Source organism: Crocodylus siamensis, chromosome 3 (assembly GCF_052110815.1).
Source record: "Crocodylus siamensis isolate JL-2025a chromosome 3, ASM5211081v1, whole genome shotgun sequence".
NCBI lineage: Eukaryota > Metazoa > Chordata > Crocodylia > Crocodylidae > Crocodylus > Crocodylus siamensis.
The window spans coordinates 192,408,065-192,433,258 of NC_143397.1; the positions used below are offsets into that span (position 1 = coordinate 192,408,065).

The following is a 25,194-nucleotide window of genomic DNA, read 5'->3' on the forward strand; positions in this document are numbered from 1 at the left end:
AGCATATAATCGTTTGATGACTGTGCAAAGTCAAACACTGAAAAGTCTAATGTTAGAAATGTCAAGGTTAGAGCACTTGGCTGCTGAGTATCCAGTCACTAGTACAGGGACAAGTCAGTTAAATTTGCCAAACTTTTTACAGATTATCACAAATTGTGTTTTCCTCATTTCTGGATACTGAATATCCGTCAGGCAGAATGCTCACAGCTGCAGAAGTAGTCAGGTGGTGCTATGCTGTACATGATAAGGACTCTGATACATCAGACTCCAGGGCTCTGAAACAGGGCACCTAAAATGAGCAGCAAAACTTTTTACCTTAATCGCTCCATGTCTCAATTCCTCGTCTGTAAAATGGGGATAATATCCCTTACCTTACTGGGGCATTCTGTGGATATATTAATTTCTTTGAGGTGCTAAAATAAATGGTATCATAGAAAACTGATGAAAATAAGTTTGCCTACAGAGCAGGGTTTAAATAATGTACAATTAATAATGTATGAGTTTATAAATTGAACAGTGAGGATAAAACAAAATACTGAATTAGTGATCATTAAGTGAGCACTGCCCATCCCATGCACCGAATGAAATAGAGGGCTTGTGGAAAAAATAATATGTAATCATGTCATTAAACACTGTAACTAAACACTATACAGTATGTACACACTGAAGCTGAATTAAAAGCTGCACAGGCTGTCACCTTAATTCCTTAAGTTTTTAGAATCTGACTTTGCAACCTTACTAATGTCTTCCTTAACGTAGTTTCTCAGATTATATTCTATTTAGAAAAGATGCAATCCACATGATGAATATTAATAAAATATCACACATCCACTTTGTTTTTACATGCTTATTTATAGACCCGTATCACCTATGGTGCCATGTAAATAATTACGAACAGCAATACTACATACTGAAGTAACATTTCTATGCATTTTATATCCTTGTGTCAAATCCTACTTGTTCTAGTTATTTTGGCAGTCCTTCACTAGCTTCATTTTGACTATTTATGTAAAATAACCTCACTCATTCATCTTTATCTTATATTCCATGCTTTTTGGACAGAATTTAAACAAATGTTTAAAGCTAAGTAGATCCTTAAGTCCCACTAAAAGCAATGGGATTTAAGCATCTGCTTAGTAGTAAGAACATGCTTTCAGTGCTTTCCTGAACAGGGATGGACTCAAATATGCATTAAAGTGTTTCCCAGTACTGAATTCAAGCTCAATCACCATCTTTTTTTTTTAATATTTTGAATTTTTTAAAATAAATGAACCTTCCTCATAAAAGACCATGCTGCCAATTTTTTTGCCCTGAAAAGAAAACAAGTGTAAAATTCATAGCTTTACCTTATCAAAATTAAACAATTTTGGTTTCATGTTAACAATGCATATTCAGCAAAAATAACAGCCTAGGTTATTTTCCCAAGTGAAGAGCTGGCTTCATAATTCATTTTACAATCCTCAGAGTGCACTGATCTTGTTTGACTCGTCTTTTATCAATAGGTAAATTATTTAAAAAAGTAAGAAGTATTGTACAGTAGAATGCTCATGATGTTCCACCTGTTTGTAAAATCCCACTCTAGAGAGAATGACTATATATGGAACTTTCTAATATAAGAGAAGAATATTTATTCTTACACCTTTAAGCAAATATGCTTAATACTTGTAAGTATCAATATTGGCTACAGTTTTCTTATACAAGATATAACACAGGAAAGCTATGGATAAGGTGACACTCATGTTTCTGAATTTAGATACCTTGAATTTTAATCTCACAAGGCCCTCCTACTGAAAAAACATGAATAAACTGTAAATGAATGTGTAGTTAAGCGTCTTGTGTAGAAGTGCCCTTAGTGTATGATTTGCAGTACAGTTTACATTTGGTTTGTATACTTCATTTCTGCACTATGAAATTTCATTTTATCATGGGAATGTTTGCACAGTAATGCTAAATATGATATATTTGTACAATGATTGCAATTTAAAAGTTTTTATATGCTTTAAATAAAAACAGATATTTTATGTGAGATACCAGAGTTTTTTCTATTAAAACTGTGGATGATTGGATATTCTGTGATGCGGAACAATGTGCTTTATCTGTTGGCATAGGTCAACCTTTTACTGATGACTAGGAAAGGACACACTATGTCTGCACTGAGAGAGAACTGTTTGTGTTGAGTACTTGAGCAGTGGATGGATAGCGTAAATTTAAGATGGTAATGAGCAATGATATTTACATTAGATACTATGGTGATGAGCACCATACAAATCTGAACATGGTTTACAACCTGTCATAATATATATTGGGTTACCTTGGATACAAGACTTGCTCTATATGCAGCTAACTGCTTCAGATACTCCTTCTTTGCAGCTTCAGTTTTCTTTTTGTATACCTATGAAAAATAGAGTTATAATTAATCTGTTTTTGTTTTGATATATTACCAACCTGTCTCATGCTTCTTTATAAAGCCATTCTAATTAAGCAGCCATTCCTTCCTCTTCAGATTCTTTAAAAAGGCGGGAAAAAAGCAAGTAAAACATCAAACACTTAAAAAAATAAATAAATAAATAAATTCTGCTCATGTAGCGAGAAATCCTTTCCTCATACAGCAATACAGGTATCTGAGGTTAGTAAGAACCTCCTTATTACCACAATAGCTTTAGTTATTCTAAATGATATTTTCAGGCTAGACTGCTAGGGGTGGAGTCTGTAGCTCCAGATTGGCAGATCAATTACCTTACTCTAGCACAGTGACTCTCAGCTAGGGCCCCCTGGGGTACTGCCAGATCCTCTGAAGGGTGCTGCAAGGTATGAGGAGATAAGCAGATAAGCTCAGGCTTGTTCTTGACTGGCCAACCCTCCACTGCACAGCCATTCTGCAAGGAAGTAAGCACTGCAAAGTATAATTGAGTTTTTTAAACTGGGTGCCACTCAGTTCACTAAAGTTATGGGAGGGGGAAGGGCAGAGTGCCTCAAGTCAAATGAGGGGTACTCCAAATCCAAAAAGGTTGAGAACTGCTTTAGGACATATAAGAATGGAAGGACTAGGGCTGCTGAGCTTGGAATAAAAAGGAGAAAAAGAGATGCACAGGGCACTGGGAGCCTTTCTCCCTTCATTCAGCAAACTACTGGAGAATCAGAGAAGGCCAATGGATCCATTAAGTAATGTTAATGTAAGGTGCTGTTCTAGTTTCCTCCAGTAAAGTTCTAACCAGCTTTTCAAGAAGGTACATCTGTTCCTACATACTTCAAGTCACTATTCTGTCTAGAGTACAATACAAGCAAGAAAGCATCACACAAGAGCTTAAAAAGCTTCAAATTTCTGGACTAAAGTTTATTTGCTAGATTGGGCCAGACATCTAGATGCTATGGTAACAGGTGCATTAAAGATACTTTAAGCAGATATTTAAGAAGCTGAGAATGTGCTCTGGGTCTGCACCACCCTCTCAATTGTAACCTTGCTCTCTGACAACCAACCACTTGCTTCTGTGGATGCAAGGGAAGGAGTTATGACAGGCTAAGAAAATTTGCAGTGCTGCCAACCCATGTGATTTTTATCACTAGTCTCTCACTTGAGTCATGTAATGATATGAAGATCTCAGCTTTCATTTAAACACACAAAATGAGTCTCTAGCCCTCTTAGTGTACTGCTGTTTTGGGACACGCTTAGTCCATGTGCGCTAGCTCCTGGGACCTAGCCACAATACTGCAGGTCCATACACAACTCAATAAGCTCCTTCTCTATGAACAACTCTTCCATTGTGGGTAAAGACCATTCTCCCCGGGGCTCTGCTTATTTGGGCTACTCATTCATGAAGTGTAGGATGGGAAAAGCCACTTAAAACATCTTTGGAACAGACTCATGAATTCTGCAGTTGAGAGGCACACACATATACACATATCCCCTATACTGTAAGGTAAGCTTTATGAAACTTTAAATTGATCTCTTTTGATCCTCTTACTTTTCAGTAAAGCTAGAGAAGTCTCAAAATGGGCAGCATCTGGAAACTGCAGGCTGCACATACACAGAATGCTACAATTCCAAAATACAAAATCAAAGCAAAAGCATTAGGCTGGAAGCATCTAATGCTGCATCATTTTTATAAAGCATATTCTGGTGAAACGTCTTTTACTTCATCAAGACTTTGGTTTCAGAGAAAGAACATTCCTAAGAGCTGGCTGGTGTGGCTGCCTCAGAAGTTGCCTAAAAGAATTAATGACTTTTTTTTTTTTTCTTTTTGTAGCCAGGAAAGCAAAAGATTGTAAATGGAAAAAAAAAAAGTCCTGGGATACTAAAATTGTAACTATATAAAGATTGGCGGGAGGAGAGAGAGGGGTTTTTTTTGCCAGAAAGTGCATGTCTGCATTCTTATGATTGCTCCAAATTAGGATAAATATGTGGTCTGGAGTGGTTTCATATTGTTTTTTAAGGAAGTGGTAACATGTTGCTTTCTAAGTTGAAATTGTTTGTGGTTACTGGGAAAATGTACTGTTTGCTTTGATAATGAATTGACAATTAGTTGACAATCTGCTCCCAGTTGCTAAAATGAAATTAGCGTGACTTACAGAACAAAGATAAATTTAAGTTGTACTGTACATCTGAATACATCTGTCTCATTCCACTTGCTAGATTTTAAAAACACCACTGAGCACAATAGCGTTGTAAAACACAAAGCGAAGCTCTTTAAGGGATCATGTAGGGTTTTATTCTGATATTTTAGTCCTGCTTTAACTCATCAAAAGTCTTATTTCGCATTACATGAGTGTCAACATTTTAAGCAATCATACTTCTTCCATAGTCAAAACATATGGAAACTGTTGTCTAAGATTGATTTTCCTCTCAAATTGTGGTGTGCAAGAAGACAATCTCCCTTTGCAACACAAAGCTAACAACAGCTTTGTACCCAAACATTACCACCCCATATGTACATCATCACATAGTCTTTATTTAATTATTTCCCAACCATGTATGCACAGCATACCTTTTCATACTGTATTTCATACCTTTTTTTCCTTGGGTGCTTTTGCAATTTCTTAATGGTGTAAAGCCAAGTAACTTTTTTTCAGGTTACTATTGCAATTGACCATGTTACAGGGTATCATTATGATGGCTGCAATCCACAAACCCTTTACCTATTGAGGGCACTACAGCCTGTACTAGTATTCTGTATCTGTCTCATGATTCCCTTAGAGGTGTGTCATTCAAGCTGTACATAATTCTGCTATGAATGGTTCTTCTTTGTCCTGGGTATTTTTAATATATTATTCTCAAGCATGAGAGCTCAGGGTGCTACTATACACTTTTTCAGTCCTCTTCAACAATCCAAAAGTTTAGGCAACTTTTTAGTGGGTGTTCAAATACTGATTGCTGATGATTATTTTAACAGCAGAGTTTGGGTGGATTCCAAACTTCAAAGCTGGGGAGTTGGCTAGCATCAGTAGGGATGATGCTTAGTTGACAGGAATATTCTCTGATAAACGGTTCCAGTTCTAAGTCCCTGTTCCAGTTTGAACTTTTCAATGAAGCACAGCCCAGTGTAGAGACTAGCAATTTTAGCAGTATTTAAAACAAGCAAAGTGCCCTCCCATCCTCATTTTGCTGCTCCCATATTACTAGCCCTGAAGCTTAACTAGTTTTTTGCTATAATACAGTTAACAGAAAGGCAGACTTGGACAACAAAGGGTTTGTGTCATCATTCAAGTGTGCTCTGGATACTAGTTAAAATATTTTTGTTCCACAGTTAAAAGACAGTGAAGAATTCTGAAACACATTATTTTCAATAGCATATTAAAAAATGTTCCTAATCTGAAATGCAGATTTTTTGTCTTTTGCTGAAAAGCCATAGACTACTTATAACATTACACTGGTAATACTTATTTTAATGCTGTCTTTAACACCACAAAACACACTCATGAGGTGTATTTTACCTACTGAAACAAGTAAAGACTGCTGAACAAGTAGTAGCTTGGACAGTAGGGTGTTTTAGTAGAACCAGGCCACTTCTAGGTTGTTTTTTAATTAAAGTAATAATTAAATATTAATTATTCAATGTCAATCGATTCTCATTTGGCAATTAGTGGTCCATTTAGATCCTGAAGATGTTTATTTTTATATACAATATTTCAATCTACATATTTTATGAGCTGAGGTAGTTAGATATTAGCAGACATGGCAACATGTACAGGATCAATTTTCTATGGAAGTCCCTACAGATTATGGCATATTGCATCTACACTTGTTCATCTTTACACGAAAGTGCTGCCATTATTTCTCCACTGTGCATCACAACTGGAAATTCACGTTGTTTGATGCATAGGTTTTTAATTTATTACTTGTTAACGTTTCAAAAATGCAGCCAGTAGCAGAGTTCCAGGTATATCTATGGAATGTATTAAGGCACAAAACTATGCCTCCAAAATAAACAAGTACCTGCCCTTCTCAGTGCCCTCAAGCACAAGAGATGGGATTTGAACTCTACTGCTAGGGAAATGAATATCAGAGTTCAGGCCTGTACACTGAGAAAGTCCTGCTACCAGTTACAGTTAGGACCCAATAATCCAAATTCACTTTGCTAACCATAACTATTGACCATGCCTGCAGTGGGAACCTTTGCAGAGGGTTGTACCATTATTAATGAGGATGTATAACCTCCAAGCTTTATTTGAAGATTAACAGACTGTGGGATCAATGGTTAGGCAAAAGTATTGCGCAAATGTCAGATATACCAATCAAAACTACAATACAATATCTGAATTGCTGCAATACCAGTTTATGTGCAGATTGTATTTTATGCATTTCTGAACCTATATATCTTTTGTCTATAGACTGTAAGCTCCTTGGAGCAGCTCCAGGTCATCTTTGCATAATACAAAGTTGAACAGTCTCTGCTCCAAACAAACATCATAAATACCTGATGCATCATTTTTTGCCATGAATTCTTTATGAATTTAACTTCCTCCTGGAGTTATACCACCACCTTACATTCCACTGGACATGTCTACATGTGTGCTATCAATGCACAGTAAGGTCACTGCGCATTAAAAAAGGAGCAGTAAATTGCCCCTAGGGGAAGGGTCTACATATGCTCTGGCTTGGGAGCAAATTTGCTCTCAACCGGAGCAAGTGAGACGAGGGAAGTTTCTGCCCCCATGCCCTACTCTGCCTCACTGTACCAGCCAGGGGGAGCTCCAGGCTCCCCCAGATGCCAGGCCTGGGTTGGCAAGGGGTAAGGGGGCTGATCCCAATCACCATGTCAGGAGTGACAGCTGTCCTGGCAGCTGGGACTGCTACTCCCAGCCACATGGGGATGAGATCCAATCCCCACATGGCCAGGAGAGGCATTCCTGCAGGGATGCTGCCTGGCAGCCACATGGGGATTGGGAGGGTCCTGATCCCCACATGGTATGGAGAGTCATCCCTGCTTGTTGAGGATAACCATGTGGGGATTGGGAGGGTCCTGATCCCATCTGGCTGGGAGAAGCATCCCTCCCTGATCCCCATATGGCTTCCAAGAAGTGTCCCTGCCAGGTGAGGACACCTGTCCCCACTGCGTGGGGATTTGGTCCTAATCCCCACTTGGCTGGGATGCAGCAGTCCCAATGGCCAGGACAGCTCTCCCAGCCATGTGGGGATCAGGACTGTCCTGATCCCCATGTAACGAGGAGACAGCTGCCCCTGCAACCAGCACAGCCCCTGACACATGGGCTTAGCTCAGCAGCAGTGGGCTCCTTGCTGCTAGGCCTTACTGGGAGCATACTGTTCCCTATCGAACACCATGAGATGCAAAATCTGCAGGATGCATTTAAATGCCTGTGTACACATTCCTAATTTTGAGTATCTGGGGGCTCATGGAATGTCACACTGTGGGTACTACAGTCATGGGGGTTGGAGGGACTGATATTCCCCATAGATAGACTCATCTCCAGAATTAATTTTTCATACTGGTTAGACTTGAAAGACAACATGTGAATCTTTTAATGTTTAAGATGCACTGTGAGCCTCATTTTTATTCTCAGCAGTTACCTAAATCAGTGGTCTCCAAACTTTTTTGATTGCGCACCCCTATCAGTAAAAAATTTTTGAGCATGCACCCCCAATATATGTATATTTATATAAATATAAATAGAAGTTCTAATATTTTCTTCCCGCACCCCAATAGATTGTCTTGCACATACCACTTCGGAGATCACTGACCTAAATGATTGGTATAAGGCATAACTCCTAATGGGAGTTTTCTTGGAGTTATATAAATGTGCCTGGAAAAATGTGATAGATATGTCCAAACCCTAAAAAAAAGGTACTACTATTTAAAGTGGCAAATCAAAGAGCAGTATCATCACGTTAGATCTGTTTTAGTGACTGCTAAAGAGTCATTACAACTTTCAGAGAATAAGACTACTAAACCTACGCTGTTGTCCAGAACTAAGTCCTATATTTGGATTTCCTTCCTTCTCATTGCTGAACGTCTCTCTTCAAGCTTAGGACATGGATAAATGAGCAAGTTATATGGGTAAAGGAGAGCAGGGATATTTAACAGTTGTAAATGCATGTATGCACACTCTTACCCTATGGTAAATGAAAAGGCATCCACGGCAACTTAGCCATCAAGCATCAAGATGTACTATGGGGTAAGAGCAGGCACCATAACAAGTTACTGGGAGTAGCTGACACACCATACATCCTTGCCCTCTTTTACCTCATGGTAACTTGTTCATGTGTCCATACCCAAAGAGAAAGCTGAATTTTTTTCTAAGTGGGAGGTCCAATCTTTTTATAATTCAGTGAAGGCACCTAGAATTATACAAATTCTGCTAAAAGGCATCAGCTGTAGAAACATTCCACAGAACTAGTTAATGGAAACAGAAAGTTACCATTTAAGTTTTAATCTATGTACATACTGTAACTGAAAGAGGCCCAGGGCTAGCTATATGGCTCAGCAGTCTCTTTGACTAGAGAGCATGAAAATAACATTGATGACATATTAGAGGATTAAGGAAAAGAATTCAGTCTTCCTGGCAAGCAGAAAAAAGATCACAGGCCAAATTCAGCTCTAGCACAAGCAGTGCAACTCTGCTGATTTCACTGGAGCTACCACCACAGAATTTGACCCACTGAGCTCAAAGTTTGCCACTTCTAAAGGTGAGATTGTTTTTGTATCAACTGTGAACTTTAGATAAGAAAAAACAGACATAATTAGTATGTGACGTGATTTCCACAGTAAATACTGGAGCTTAGCTAGCTATACTTTGAAAAACTGGATCTGAACACAAATGGGCCATAATTAGTTTAATTATATCTGGCTGACTATACTCCTGATTTAGTGCCTAACTCCTATAGACTTTTAGTATAGAGGATAGAAGAAGAACAAGGAAGAAATTAGCATGATTATTCATGATATGTATTTTAGTAGGACCTAGAAGCTAGAGTTCCATGTTGCCCAGCAGTTTACCCAAAGAGACTGACTGGTTTTTGGGGGCTGGGACTAAATATAAGTGAACATCCACAGCTCCAGAGTTATGTGAAATATTTATTTAGTAGTTATGTCTACTGAGTGCAGCACAAGGAAATAAATTCAGAGTTGGTGTGGAAGGCTGACATGCTCCACCCCTTAAGCACTCCTGAGAGGCTGCCCAAAGGAAAAAAAACTGTCAGGTGGGCCCGGGAGAGGCCAATAGATTCATGAATGTACAATACTTAAAATGCCCTATGTAGATGATGTTCAGCAATTGCTATATTGATCTACATGGGTTTGGTTTTCAGTAGAAATCTTGTTTACTCTGGCCTTGTTTGGGAGGGAAGGAGAGATTTCATCTGCTAGAAATGTGAAAAAAATTACTGTGAAATGTGAAAAAAAAATCACTGCAAACTTGGGGTCTGACGCTGCCCTCTTCTGAATTTAGTGGCAAAACAAAGAATATTAAATGAAGGCAGATGTGGCTGTCAGAAATGTTTAGCTTGCTAATCTCATACAGAACATTAATACCTTATATATGTGTGCGTATATGTACATACATATAGATAAATAGATCTATTATATGTCTATACCTATATCTATATATAATGGACCTATTTTTGTTCCAGGGCATTAAGTCCAGCTGCTCTCCTAGGAGGAGAAAAGGAGCAAAAAACAGTGTGAAAAAGGATTAAACTGATTAAAACAACCTGGTGTTATTTTTAATGCCGCTTGTGTTTATCTAGAACTTAGGGAAGATTTGTTTTCCCTTTTTAATAGAAAAAGGGTGAAAACAATATGAAAAGTCTTCACTGTTATAAAAGTGGGGGAAGGGAAGGAGCTTTAGTTTCACTGATAGCAAACAGAGGAAAACACTCCCTCTTTCTTATCAACTGAGATCTCAACACAATGAGGTAGTTTTTATTGTGGTTGTTTCTGAATATATTTTGTTTTCTAATTCATGGTGGCAGTATGTACGCACAGACGTTTCTTTGCCTCTGCTCTCATTTAAAGCAAAAATAAACGTTAAACCCTGAATGGCTGTCTTTCACCCATAAAACTGAGAGTATAGGAATAATTTTGCGGTCCTCTTAAAAGGATTCTATAATTATTCTTTGGAACACAGTGTTTGCTAAAAAAACCAATGGCTACCAAACTATAATTTAAGTACATGACATGAAAATTGGGGGGCAGGAAAACATTGGTCATTCCCTTACATTAGACTTGTACTGCAGGTGTAGTGGCTTCATTTCATAACTATAAATCCAGAAAATAAAATCCAGTAATGAATAATAGGTAAATGTTTTGAAAGCACTGCTGAGTATCCTCACTTGAAAATCAGCATTTCATTTTTGCTATTTCAATGGCTATACTAGGCCTGCTAGAAAACTATCCTGTAAATTAAAGGTTAGAGATCAGTCATCACATGCTATAAACTGTCATCACGTCACTGAAGTCAATGCAGCTATGGCATGTTAAACCAGCTGAGGCTCATCACTGCAGTTTCAAAGACATATGAGGGTTAGGTATTCAATTCCAGCTGAAAGGCAATGGGGTGCTGGGGGCCTAGCTCCTCTTTGAAAAACCTCTGCCCTAGAATACAAATATTACACACGTGATCAGATTACACCTAATCTTCAGCAAGTACACAATAGAAATTGAAGCATGTACTCAGTAACAGCTGGTATTATGTAGCTGGCTAAATCTGGAGAAGAGCAACATCTTGGTGTGCCTTAAGGATGCACTGCATGAGAATTCCAGTTGCTGCAGTCCCTTCCAGATCTCATCCTGGAAAGATACAGGACAGTTTTCCATTTTATTCCTTTCCAATGTAGGTTTGTGCCTTCAGTACACCTTTGAGCTAATAACCTTGAGAAATCAGAAGGTAATGTATAAACATGGATTTACTTTTAAAATATTCAAATAAATATGGCCTTACACAGTACAATCATTCTGGAGGCTAAATGTTGATGAGAATTGCTGGTATTTTTAAAGACCTACACAAATTGCCACATTCTACCTTGCAATGGATAACCTGCTACTTTGTAGTATAAATCTAAAGCTTCACTGAGATCTGAAGAGTAACTTTAGGTAGTCACTGAAATTTTTTTAATGCTTGAATTAGGCTGGGTTATTTTTAGTGGACAAGATAGAAATCCTTGAAAGCTTAAAGTTTATAATGAAAATGCGCTAACAGTATCACAAATGTTGACACTAATACACAGGGACTTCAATTTATTTAAGTATTGGTAATATACAGCCCAAGTTCCACGAGATGATAAAGAATAAACTGCAGCATTTATCTAGTGGGTCTTTGAGCACCAATGAGGAGTAAATGATTTGATTTTGTGAGCTCAGAGGATTTGTCAGCTGCCTCATAAGTATAATTCTGGCTCTTCATATTCCTGCTGCTTCTAATTTAGCAGGACAGGCTCATAATTGAAGCAAATTAACTATTTACACTTGCCACTTCTACCAGGGGAAGAGGACACATCAGCAGGAAAGAATGAGTGGGAAATTAAATTCTTCCCACTTGTGTCAGATCTGCCCTTATATAAACACATTAACAGTAATTTCATGAGGCGTCAAACATAGGAATAAATACTGAAGGATAAAATAATGAGGTGTTGCTATTGAGCTGAACTGTTGCCGCTAATATTACTATTTATGAATTATGCAGCCTGAAAGAAGGCATATGTTACAGCACTCAAACAGTTGCTTTGCTTGTGCTATCTGATCATTAAGCTTCGGATCTCTAGGTAAATCCTTCTTCCTCCCAGCTACAAGGCCCAGCTACAATATTTAAGTAAACACCGCTCCCCCCCATAATTTATTCATAGGAGGCAAATTCATAGAACTGTAGTGAAGACACTGACATTCCACCAGAGAGTAACTTTGAACACTATCCTGAATAGGCATTCAGTTCCTTTTTTAGAATAATAGCACATTTATTTAGGGCCTTGGCTTGAAGCTTTAAAGTCACTTGCATTATGTAAACAAGAACATTTTGTTTGTAATGTGCTAAATCTATTACTACCATATTGGGTCTCCAATGAAACTTAAGGTTCATTTAGTGCATTGGCATCTAGTTCTGATTTAAAATAACTTTCTTCTTCACTTAAAAAACAGAAAATTACCTAAGTAGTCTTTTTACAGAGCCTGAACCAGCCTTCTGTTGGAAAGCCAAAATGGCTCAACTATTTACTCAACTATTCATTCATTTAGCAGGCCAGACTGATCCCAGAGGGCTATTTTTCTCCCTTTTATAATTAAACTGTGCTCTAAGGGCAGTAGTATACAGAAATCTGGTTTTAAAAAAATGGGATGACACAAGCATGCTATTTACTTGGGGTGTGGGGCAGGGGGATAATTGGCCTAAAAGGCAGACATATATAAACCCACTGACAATCACCACAAACTGAAGCTATCATATTGAGGAAAATGTACGGCAATGGATTATTGGTAGATTTGGTTTGTCTGGATGCATCTACATGTGCACTTTACTGTGGAGTGGACTAATTAGCTTCATAGGAAAGTGTTACCATCTACGTGTGCACCCATATTAGGGCACAGTATATTAATTAACTCTGCTGTAGGATGGTGGTGCCTGAGACAAGTATTGTCCTACAACAGAGTAGTTATGTGAGCTGAAACGCACATGTAGACAGTCACCCGGGCTGGATGGAGCACAAGAGTGCTACAGTGTGAGGGCTGCCTGCCATCTAGCTCTGTACTGTAGCACTCATTTGCTTCAGTTAGCCTGATGCTGCCACCCAGCGCCCAGGTCTGAATCCCTGTACCCCTGCTAGTCCAGAGCTGCTCTGCCCCTGGCTCAAATTGCTACAATCCCAGGTGCACATGTAAATGCTGTGCCTTGGAGCAGCTGACTCTGGTGCAAACTGCGCAGGACTTTATTCAGTTGAAGCGACTGCACTTGTAGGTGCACCGTTAGACGTTTTATCGACAGCAAATTTGATTTGCCCCATCCTTCCCAAATGTAAATTCCTTCTCCTTATTTCCCACCAGCTTTAATTCTTACACATGTGATAGTATTTGGGAAGGAGCTACAAAAAATATCTAAGAAACCATTTGGAGTCCCTTCCAGTCTAAAAAGGACACTTCTACAAATATAACCATGCTATTTATAAAAGGTCCCTGAATGCTCAGAAAATAAATGAAATGGTTGATAATATGTGGCAACCTGGGTGGATCCAGGGCAGCAGTGATGGCAGTGTGGCACAGTGAAGAGAGCTCATTGTGCATGAGTCAAACTTCTGAAGTGGGTGTAGCTGACCTCCTCCCTTTGCTGTGATCCTGGATACCAGTGTGGCATCTGTTCATGCAACCCTGTAGTCTGGGGGTAAGCTCTGCCACTGCACGCTTTTCCTTCTCTTCTCAAATGGTAGGGCTCAGCCTCTGGATTCTGGAGCTGCGTGAAAGCAGGGAAACATCTTCTCTTCCCCTGCTGCTAAATTTGGGTGGGTGACAGGGGAGGAGAAGGGAGAACAGCAGTGACACTAACCTCCTGGGCTCCAGAGCTTCATGAAACCCCATGGCAACAGTCAATGAATTCATTTTGTTCATAGCACAGGCAGACCTCCCAGCAGGTGCTGCCCTGACATACCAGTGAGCTTAGACAACTCACTGTGCAAGTGGTGCACAGCCAAAGGGGGTGGAGCCCTCTGGATCCACTCCCACGTGCCACTCAGTGAAGATACTATTGACTTTTCAGGGTTGTGTAGTCATGAGGAGCTATGTTATAAGCATAGCTCCTTAATAACTTCAATAAGAAATCTTCCTTAAAAAGGAAATGCATCATATAGCTCATCATGTTTTTGCTTTTCCTCAGTCCTGCCAAATTTTCTCAGACCTCATTTCTTGGGACTTTCTGTAGCATGAAAAACGTATGGAACTTTTTTGCAAACTCTTTAAGGCTTGCAGTCTGGTATGATGGCTCATCAAAGAGCTTTGGGTTTATATATATAAAGAGAGTGAGTGAGTGAGTGAGTGTGTGTTTGTGTGTGTGAGAGAAATTTTATTATTACCCTATTTTCTCCAGAGGATTATCATTTTACACCCTGTGTGTGCTATGATTTCCTTTCCAACAGATTTATATTTAAGATGCTAGAAAAGAATTCCAGCTCTGGAAACAATTTGGAAGCTTAATTCTATTTTTAAGTTCCAGAATAAGCACCAGCTTCCAAAGCATAAAACCCTGAAGCTTCATGATAATTGCATTTTTTCAACACTATGGGTGCGCACAATTCATAAATAAAGTATGCATCTGGTGAGAATATTATTGCTTCTTTATTTTACTTTCTTTTGAGTTTCTTTAGTTTCGGAGGCTTCCTCATAACAGCCAAACCCCATTCAAGTGTGCTCTGGATACTAGTTAAAATATTTTTGTTCCACAGTTAAACCCCATATACATTAATCCCTCCCATATTTAGAGTCCAGTTTTCATATTAACACCCCTAGATTTCAAACAAGTTCCTTGTATTCTGAAACCATAGAATTAAGGCCTTAAAATACAGAAGATACTGTATTCATAGGTGGCATCTTGTAGCCACCCTCATTGCTTTCACTGGGAAATTGAGTTTAAAGACAAATAGTTTAGAATATTCCTGGATTTTCCTAACTATTTCTTTACCAAGTCCTAATAAATCCTCATGAATAAGGTCTGTTAATCCTCATTTTTGGTCCCCAATGTAGTAGTCCCCAGTAAAGCCAGTAGGAGATTTGCTCAAGTGAAGCTGCAGACTTTGGGCAGCAGCTGTTAACAAGCGTCTCTGACTAAAGCTTCTCTGAACGTTTATTTTAGATTAAAAAATTAAAGAATATTTCTGATTTCAGATTCATTTAGGTTTATCCTCAATTATAGAGATAGGTCTAAGACTGAGATCTAAACTTCCAGAAAGTTCTTGAGAAGCATCTGCTTAACTGTGCTGTTCTTATTCAGAAACATTTCCAGCCAGAACTACTGAGCCACACCATTGTCTATTTTGGGAGTAAATCCATGAAAGGACATAAAACATCAAGGGTATGTAATAGGATGAAGGAGGAGGAGTGTGACCACTCAGGCTTAGTCTTCTTGGATGCAATGAGTAAGGGTCCAGGATAACAACGGTCCATTGCTGTTTCTACTATGTGGGCACAATTCTCTTTAAAGAAGGAAATTTTGTCTTGGCTCCTCAGCCACTTAGCTTTGGCCCAAAGATGAAGTACAGGCTCCTCCTCTACAATTTGGGAAGCTTTCTGAGAGACAAACATTACTGGTACCCCAGCTTGTAAGCACTTGGGAGAAAGGAAAATGCATGATTCAACTATATTAGAGAAACTGAAACATCTTAATAGTTCATATAATTCAGCTTTCTTGGCTTGAGCAGTGAACTCTGCTGGACACATTACAGAAAGGAAAAAGAACAAGGCGTTTTAATGCACTTGGTAAGTGACTCCTCAGACCTCTCGATTCAGTTTCTTCTCCTCCGGCTGAACCCTCTAGAAGCTGCATCCAGTTTTGTAAGAGCTGATAGCTTTTTGGTAGTCATTATGGCTGCCTATACACATGCTCAAGGGTGGGGTGTTTTAATTACTGCAGTTCCTGGACAGCTGCTCTAATTAAAATGGTTCACTGTCATATATTAAGTCCCCACATTTCAAAATGGCTGTGGGATGCTTTATCTAAAGTGCATTCAATGATTAATTGAGTCTGCTCTGACACATTCTAACTACAACGTGAATGAGCACATCTATAGGCACTTTAAGGTCCAACCAAAATCCAATCCACAGAATTGAATAGGAGCATTCTTGTCTCTTACAGCCCCAGGATTTGTCCTAAGAGTTTCTGCCCTGTATCCTATAGCTGGTTTTTCTTCGGGAAGAACAGTGACATGTCCTCAAAGTCTAACGTATATTACAAAAAATATCATGGTGATGATGCTTTCCTCTCTTAACAATACCAATAATGTGCTCATATTAACATGCAAGTCAAATTAATATCGTTGGAAAATGAGAAACCTCTGGAAAGTTCTCCACAGGAAACTTTATGGCTCATTGTTTCTGTCAATTAGTGCAGTATGACTGAGATGCTGAAATATACAGCTTCTTAACAGTGTTTTCCAGTAAAATCAAATAAACACTATATAAATGAACACACATTATATTTTTCTCTCTCTGCTAGCTGGCAGTTTGCCCTGACCTTCCCCTATCCTTCCTGCTATAGTCTCTCTGTAGGCAGTGACATGCTCTACTCTTCATGTTAAAACTCAATTCCCTACCCCTTTAATTTTCCTTTTCTAAATTCCTCACTTTTCTCCTATCAGATCACCCTTTCTCCCACTCAGGCGCCATATTAAAACTAACCAACAACATCAGAAAAGCAACATTCACTCAGTAAACTTAACCTGGCAATTATCAACTGCCACTCCAATTCCTGTGGTCCCAATCCCACAGTGATCTCTACATAGATGGATCCCAGTCCTCAACAAGGCCTTTGTTTATAACATACACTTGTATCCCCTATCTTTTTTCTTCTTTATTTAGGGCCTCATTACACAGCCCAATTACACCAGACTTTTACACTGGTATAAATGTGGAACAGACGTGAGAATATAAGCATATAATTACCACCATAGTAGAACAGATCAATGGTCCATCTAGTCTAGTATCCTGTCGCTGCTGGTGGCAGAAGTAATGTTAAACAGGGAGACCATTAAACTGGATATTTCTAGAGTGAGCTACCAACTATTCAATACCCTCCTTAGCATCCACCATTCATTGGGTCAGAGATGCCAGAAAAAACATCTCAAACACAAGGTATTGTCTTATATCTGGGTCATATCACCCAATCTCATGTAGAATTAAACTTTAAAGAATAAAAGTAAAAACTATACCAATGAAAGATATGTTCACATATATGCTATGTGTCCACAAGTTAACCCAGGGTGCTCAGTTAGTTAATGCAAAAAGGCTATTACTGACTCTCTGCCTCCTAGTGGCAAAGCACGGTAATAGCAGCCTTCAGTCTGTTACCCTGGGACAAACTAGTCCTCTAGGCGTCTATTCTGGAACCTGGTGTTATTCACATTTGTGTACAACATAGATGCAAATAACACTGCTGCAAACATGATGTGTGCCTAGGACCTTGGACTGTCAACTTTCCAGGGTAAGGATTGTGTCTTCACAGAACTTTGTGCAACACCTAGCACAAAAAGGGCTCCTATCTTCTATGGCCAAGTACAGACATTTATTTTATACTGGGAGACTTGCTGCTGTGCACAAATATTCAGGATTTTTCTCCCAGAGCAAAAATGGCTGCTTCAAAAAGAAAAATAACCAGGAAACAGCCAGAGTTAAATGGCTTCTAAAACAGCTTTTTCTGGGATATCGAACTTCTGTAGACTTACTAGGATGCACCTTGGACACTACTGCTATACAGATATAACTAATGACAATGGCTGAGAGAAGACCCCTTTCCTATTTTCTATAGCTGGGTTTCATCCTTTCCCTTCAGTGGCAGAATCATAGTGCATTTAAAAATAAACATGCATATTTTGATAGGTTTTTAAAATATGAGGCCATTATTATAGTTGTATTCAGACACCACTGGGTGTGATGTTGCTGCACAGTTATGATTCCCCACCCTTAGGTAGCTGCAGGCGCTGGGGATTTATCCACGTGCTTAACAATGAACCTAGGTGAATCTTTGTAACACAATGCTATATGCTCGGTCATGTTTTATGGATTAAGTAAAACATTTAATCTTGTATTTCTAAGACAGACACACAAAAGAAACAGGGGCTTACTGGGAGCAATATTAACATCAGCCTGGCTGTATGGAACTTAAGTAAGAAAGACCACAATAGGTCTAGAAGTGGGAGGCTGGCGGGTGATGGTGGAAGTGCAGAGCTGAGGATGAGGAGGAAATTGTTACTTTACCATGTATACAAAAGGGAGCTTTTAACACTGCTTTACATTCTGCCTGATTGTCTCTTACAATCAGTCTAAGTCTTTTTCAAGAGCATGATGAAAAAAGCCCCTTGATATCCCACAAATGGAATCCGTAAAATATAAAGATAAGGAATCAAACATTTCCTGAACTGACACATTTCCTTTTACAAACAGAAACAATACTTTCCATGTACAGTACTGAAAATGCATGTGCCATGGAACTGTCAGATAACAAAGGAGTCCCAAAGTATTTAGGGCCTGAGCACAGTCCCTGTAAACCTCATCACAAGAGATGAGATACAGAACAACCCACTGGGTCTTTCACTCTCTGCAGAAGGGAGTGACAGTACATAGAAAAAAAGGGAATGCAAGAGCTGAGCATATAGTTTCAAATAACAAGGAAGAATATTGTGGAAGGATTTGAAGAACATTTTGGTACCGGGATTTGGGTTATCTTATATCTAGCTAGGGATAGGCAGATTCTAGGATTTTAGTCAAGTCAGAAAAGGATTAAAGATGATAATAACAAAAGATGAAGAAGTAACTACTGAAGGAGAGAAGATTATTTTTAAAAATCCTTAAAAGATTCTAATCTTTGCTATGCCATTACTGGCACGGAATAGGAAAATAACACTGGGCATTATTTTAATTTACAGTAGGGCACCCCTGTTTCATTACAGTATAGAAAAATTGAAAACAAGTCAGGTTCTCTTACTTTGGCTCACAAAGTTCTAAAAGTAATAATATCAATCCTTAAGCAAAGGAAATGAATACTCATTCTAACAGAATAATACATCAATAAATGAAATGAGGGGATACTCTCCTTATCTCAATGCCCTTAAAAATCTGGTTCAAGTGTTTACCAGTAAACAATCTGCCCAGAGAGCTTAATTGACAAGTCCATGGATATATTTCTGAAATAAAAATATTCATCTTTCCAAGCTGTATTTCTTTGTACCTGTTTTTGTTCCTCTCCTAAGCCATCCCACATTGATGCTACAATTTTAGACACTTCACCAAAGGTAGCATTTGGGTTTTGGCCCTTGATGGCTGCTTGGGTGTCTCGAAAAAATAATGCATAGGCAGACACAGGCTTCTGTGGCTCATTAGGGTCCTTCTTCTTCTTCTTTTTGGGTGTTTTGGGCTTCTTTCCCAAGTCAGAAGCAGGCCGCTTTTCTCCTCCGTTAACCTGTAATACAAGATCACAGAAGCATTACAGAGAAATCCATTAAGCTGAGGACTAAACAAAAGCTCAATTTATTAGTGAGGCTTCTACAATCCAGACACAATTTGGATTTTGCAGGCATTTTAATTATACTCTTTTGATAATCCACATGTTGACATCATTTTCCATGTTTTCATCTCGAAAATGCATTATAAATGTTCTAGATTATGTAATGTGTTCCCTAAAATGTTTTACATTTTGTTTTCATAAAATCATGATCCTATTTGTAATTCAGCCTCCAATTTTTATCTTTTTTGAGTCTTACTGCTAATGGTGATTGCATGTCTGTAATGGGTAAAGCCATTATAGATTTCATTAGATGCTGACCACCAGTTCACTCACACAAACCATGTAACAAGAGCAAGAACATTTCTATTGTGAATTTTTCTTTCCTTTAGAGGATTATTCAAGCCAGTTGAATTTCTACTGAAGTTAGTAGGAATCTTTCCAGTAACTTCAAGAACTGGATAGGAAACTGAAAGATTTGAGATACAGAGAAAAAATTAATTGTACAGTTAGTTCAAAATAAATACGAATGAAATTTCAGCAAGGTGGGTTTGAAATTTTTGACTTACTTAATTCTGCTTCTCAGATTTAACTGCAACCTCTAACTCTGCTCATGTAGGGTCAGTTTCTTAGGGCCAAAATAAAAGACTGAATGAAGTTCATGCAGACAATAAATTAAAAGGGTGTGTGTGTTGGGTTTTACAAACCCATACATATTTAGGGTATTCTGATGCCCACGCTGCCATTTAATCAAGTGGTATGTAAACTATAAAAAAGCACAAAAGGTCTTCTTTTAAATAGTTCTACAAACAGCACCAAGAAGTTATTCTCTCTCCTGATTGATCAAGAGGAGTCAAAAACCCCACTGTTAAAAAGAGAGTGCTCACTGGGGAAATTGTTTGTTTTATAAAAAATAATTAAATAAAAAGAATTCCAGCACTGATAACCCTGGAAATGGCTGAGATGATGGCCTACCTTATGCTCCCATCAGTCTATCAGCTTCATAGCCTCAACTGTTAACCACCAAAGCAGAGACAGATGGGAAATAAAATAAAACACATATATATTCTGCTAGGCATAGACTTGTGCCTCAAATTCCCTAGAGGTGTAGTTAGCTCATGGTAATCCACCTCCTGTCATGCCTTATTGCTTAATTATAGTGATGTATTTAACTTATTTATCACAAGAAAGCAATAATCTTTCACTTTAAAAAATGTGTGTTAACTATGTTGCACACATAATAGATCACAAGAATATCTAGTAAAGGATTTAAGACTATCAACTAAGGCACATCGTTGATATCTAAATGTCCCATGAGAAGTTCGAAAATGTCTATAAGCATATTTAAAATAAACTGCAATAGTACCAAAGCCTTTAATGGAGCTAGGAGAGCTGTTTTATGCACACTATCTTGCAGTAATCGCTGTAGTTTAAAATAGATTTTAATCAAGCACCATCTGCATAATAGGCTGAACAAACAACATAGACTTCTACTTATAACTCTTATCATATAAAGTAAATATTGTAAAATCTCTACCACAAAGAAAATATGCTGCAGCAGTTCTTGGGTAATCACATTTCTGTTAGTTAATTTTTGCTACTTGCAGTCCTCTCGCTCTTTCCTTTAAACTACACTATTTGAAATTCTCTCATAAGTGAAATTCAAATGAGTATGAAAAAACCCACCATCCATCTACTGAGAAATACATATTTGCAAACCTATAATGCTTCTAGCATTTCACAATTATGCTTAGCAATAACAGAATACATGCTTAATGATCCAACACCATGAATTATGGCAAGAATTACATAAATACAGTATTTGAATTTTGAAGTGGTCAGAATAAAATGCACAATAAGTGGGCACTTTATTTAAAATGGATTTATAGTTACTTATATTACTGACTTTTTTCAAGTTCTCCTGTTTTTTTTTTGAATCCCAAAATCTTAATACACAGTGTAGGAGAACTGTGAAGCCCTTAAATTTTGGATATATAAGTCCTACACAAATTAACACCTTGGGCTTTAGAGTAAAATCCAGATAAACCCCTCAGACACTTCCAACTTGGATGTCAGAATACCTAAAAATTAGGCATCTGGCCGCAAAAGGATGCTTCAAAGAAGCAGGGTTAGGTGCTAAGCTTCCCATACAGTTAATGGGAAGAGGTAGGCACTTCTGAAGAGCAGGGACAATTCTAGACACTGAGCAGGGAGGAATCTAGAACTAGTCAATAGGAAATGCTATGGCCACAGGATATGTGAACTCTTGCACCTCTCTGGAGTTTAGGTGCTTGACTCAGGTCTGTATATTAGATGCCCACTCAGGAAAACCGGGTGCTTCTCTTCAAGTTGGTGTATGGTGGTGCCACCTCTGCCCACCTGTTGAGTAGCAATCTTGTGGTTTGATCACTTAGCCTGAGGGGATTTACTTTCCTGGACAACTGGGCAACTGAGACACACAATTTCCTGGACAACTGAGCCCCAACAACTAAGCCACATAATTTATGTATGTGTGTATAGGTGGGGTGGTACAGGCCTTTACACCTCCCATTGAAGTTCAGCCACTGTGCAACCAAAAAATACAAAAAGCCTTCAAATCGGAGCAAGAAAGTGAATGAAACTGCAAATACAAGCAAGAGGTAGCCTGAAGCCCAATGTTGAGGTCCCGCTAGGGAAAGAGAGTCCTAGGGTCCAGTCTCTGCTTCCAAGGTTACTTCTGTTCTTTAATGAGTGATTGTCTAGTGTAAAAGGCACAAATAGCACTGGGATTAGGGACTGGAATTAAGTACGTCTGCCTCATCAACAAGTGTTCTTTATCAGATGACTATAGAGCCATACTCTAACTCAGTGATTCTTAACCTTATCAGACTCAAGCCCCAACTTTTTACACTCAAAGCCCCCTTTGGAAAATACTCACTTTTGGCTTTCATTTGTTTCTCGACTATGGAAAAATAATAGAACAATTCTTCTGTTGAAGGAACTCAGACTGCAGCAGATTGGAAAGTTTTTGACATTATAGAAACCTATTAGTGATCTCTGGGTTTATTTTGTGAATCACATATGTGTTTGCACACCTAATGGTTGCTTGGCAGCCTGCTGCATTCTTGAAATGATCTCATGGAAGCACTCTAGTTGAGAATTACTGTTATAACTTGAGACTATTATACAAAAGGTGTACAAAAGACCTCCTTTTTAAAACAAAAGTGGTTAAGGCTGCTATGTACTGTACTAAACACAATATTGATGGAAATTTGATATGCTTTGAGCGCACCTAATAGATCCAGACTCTCTGGGAACCTTACTGTTCTGTAGGGCTGTGCGACGCTTCGGTCCCCAATTCAATTTGGCGGAGATTTGGCCGAATTCAGCGGCAAATCTCTGAATCAGAATCAAATCAGAGGACCCTTTAATTTCTCCGAATCCAACTGTAACCTTCTGAATTGATTCGGAAAGATTCGGTGATTTGGACATAGACACAGCTTTAAGTGTTTTTTCCACATCTCTCAAGGTACCAGGTGGTTTGGGAATGGTGAGATGGTGGGGTGGCTAGAGCTTCCCACCAGAGCATGGGGGAGGGTCCCCAGCATGCTCAGCGGCAGACCTGGAAGTGGACCAGAAGTGCTTCTGGGTCTACCAGGGAGTATGCAAGGGGGCCCCCCATGCCCTCCTGGCTTGGTGACTGGTGCCTCCTGGGTCTGGGGGACCACCCAGGGTCCCCCCATGGTCGATTGCAGAGCTGGCATGCTCAGCAGCTGACCCGGAAGTGGATCAGAAATGGTCCTTCTGGTTCACTTTTGGGTTCACTGCCAAGCACGTGGGAAGCCACCCCCATGCTCCTGTAAAATGCTCCATTTGCCCCACCATCGCAGCACTCATGAGCTGTGCCTCGAAATACGTAGAAAACATATTTAAAGCTGTGTCTATGGCTGAATCACTGATTCACCAAATCAGCATCAAATCTTCAGATTTGGATTCAGTCAAAGTGAATCAGGGACAGTGATCCGAATCAATGAATTGAACGACTGTCCTCAATTCAGGCTGAATCCGAATTGAATATGTCCTATTTTGGACACCCCTACTAATTAGGCAACTCCACAGTGAACATCTTTTGTAGATGTGCCCTGCTTCTGGTTTAGTCAGCCCTAAGCAGAGAAGCATCCAGAAGGATGTTACTCTGTACAATAAGTTTACTGTACACGGCTGCATAGTACTCTGTAATGCCCCCCTTTAATACCACTGCTACTTTTCCCTTTTGTTGTATTAAATAGCCACTGCATTTGTCCATCTTAGGTCTCCCATATATGTATACTGGAAATTCTCAGTTACTGCAGTGTTGGGGTCCTAAAGTTTGTTTATTATTAGCACTGGGAATAAGTATATTAAGCTACGCGGATCAATTCCTGAACTCACTGAAGTCCATGAGAGCTTTGCCTCAGGCAGGAAGTTGGGACTAGATGATCTCTTGAGGTCCCTTCCAGTGTGTGTGTGTGTGTGTGTGTGTGTGAGCACGCGAGTGTGTGTACTATGTATATGAAAGACATCGTACATATAAAACACACACACACACACACGGCTATGATGGCTTTCATATGGTCTCTCCCCCGCTCCCAGCATGGAGGTGATGAGCCCGGCACAGCTGTTTGCAGCCTGCCCACTGCTTGGTGCAACTGCCCCGAACCCGGGCTGGCTACAAACAGCTGTGCCGGGCTCATCACCTCTGTGCCAGGAGTGGGGGAGAGACCAGGGCTGCGCTGCCTCAGGCCCCTCCCCCACCGCCCGCCCTCAGGCACGCCTGCACGCGCCAGTGCGGAGCTGATGCCGGAGTCTGGCACAGCTGTTTGGAGCCTCTCGACTGCAGCTGGCCCCAGCTCTGAGGAGCTGCTGCCAGCTGGGTTCCTGGGCTGTTCCCAGCAGGCAGCTGGGACGCTGCAAGCCCTGCTGGGAACAACTGGGGCTCCGTCGCTGGCAGCAGCTACCTGGAGCTGGGGGCTGGCCACAGCGTGCCAAGCAAAATACATGCTAAACATAACATGCTCTAAATATGCAAAGGCTAGAATTGTTATACTGGATTACGTGCTTAGTCTAGTATTCTGTATCAACAGAAGCCAACGCCAGACACTTCACAGGAAGGTGCAAAGAACCTCATAGAAGGAAGATCATGACATAATTTGTCCTCCTTCGAGGTTTCGTTCTAATCTCTAATACCCTGAAACGTGGTTTTAAAACCCTTATAAAATTTCTGTTGGCACTATTATAACTCTAGAAAATGTTAAGATAATATATATCAACTACTTTGTATGATATAATATTTTAATTCTGGGGCATAATGCTTCAGTTTTCTAATAATTAAGGATGAGGGAATTTTAATGGGAGATTCCATATTAGCACACCTTTAAAAAATAAAAACATAGGACATACAAATCAATTTCCATAGGAGAAAAATCTGGTGTTCAGATATTTACTTTGTCTAGAATGCTCAATACTTTCTTTTCTGAAAGCGAAAATATGTTTTAATATGAAATCAGTAATTCAGTGAAATCTGAATTATGTTACTAAATATTG

The 25,194-nt window shown here is 39.3% G+C and overlaps 1 protein-coding gene across 2 annotated transcripts in view; it reads right to left on the reverse strand.

Moving 5' to 3' along the window:
• TOX (thymocyte selection associated high mobility group box) overlaps nucleotides 1-25,194 on the reverse strand; it is a 302,827-nt gene that overhangs the window by 29,912 nt on the left and 247,721 nt on the right. For both annotated transcript variants that reach the window (XM_090040035.1, XM_090040036.1), the window contains 2 exons: nucleotides 19,360-19,590; nucleotides 2,312-2,392 (listed from right to left, as the gene is read on the reverse strand). In XM_090040035.1, coding sequence (XP_089896161.1) covers nucleotides 2,312-2,392; nucleotides 19,360-19,590 — 312 coding nt within the window. The remainder of the gene's footprint in view (nucleotides 1-2,311; nucleotides 2,393-19,359; nucleotides 19,591-25,194) is intronic.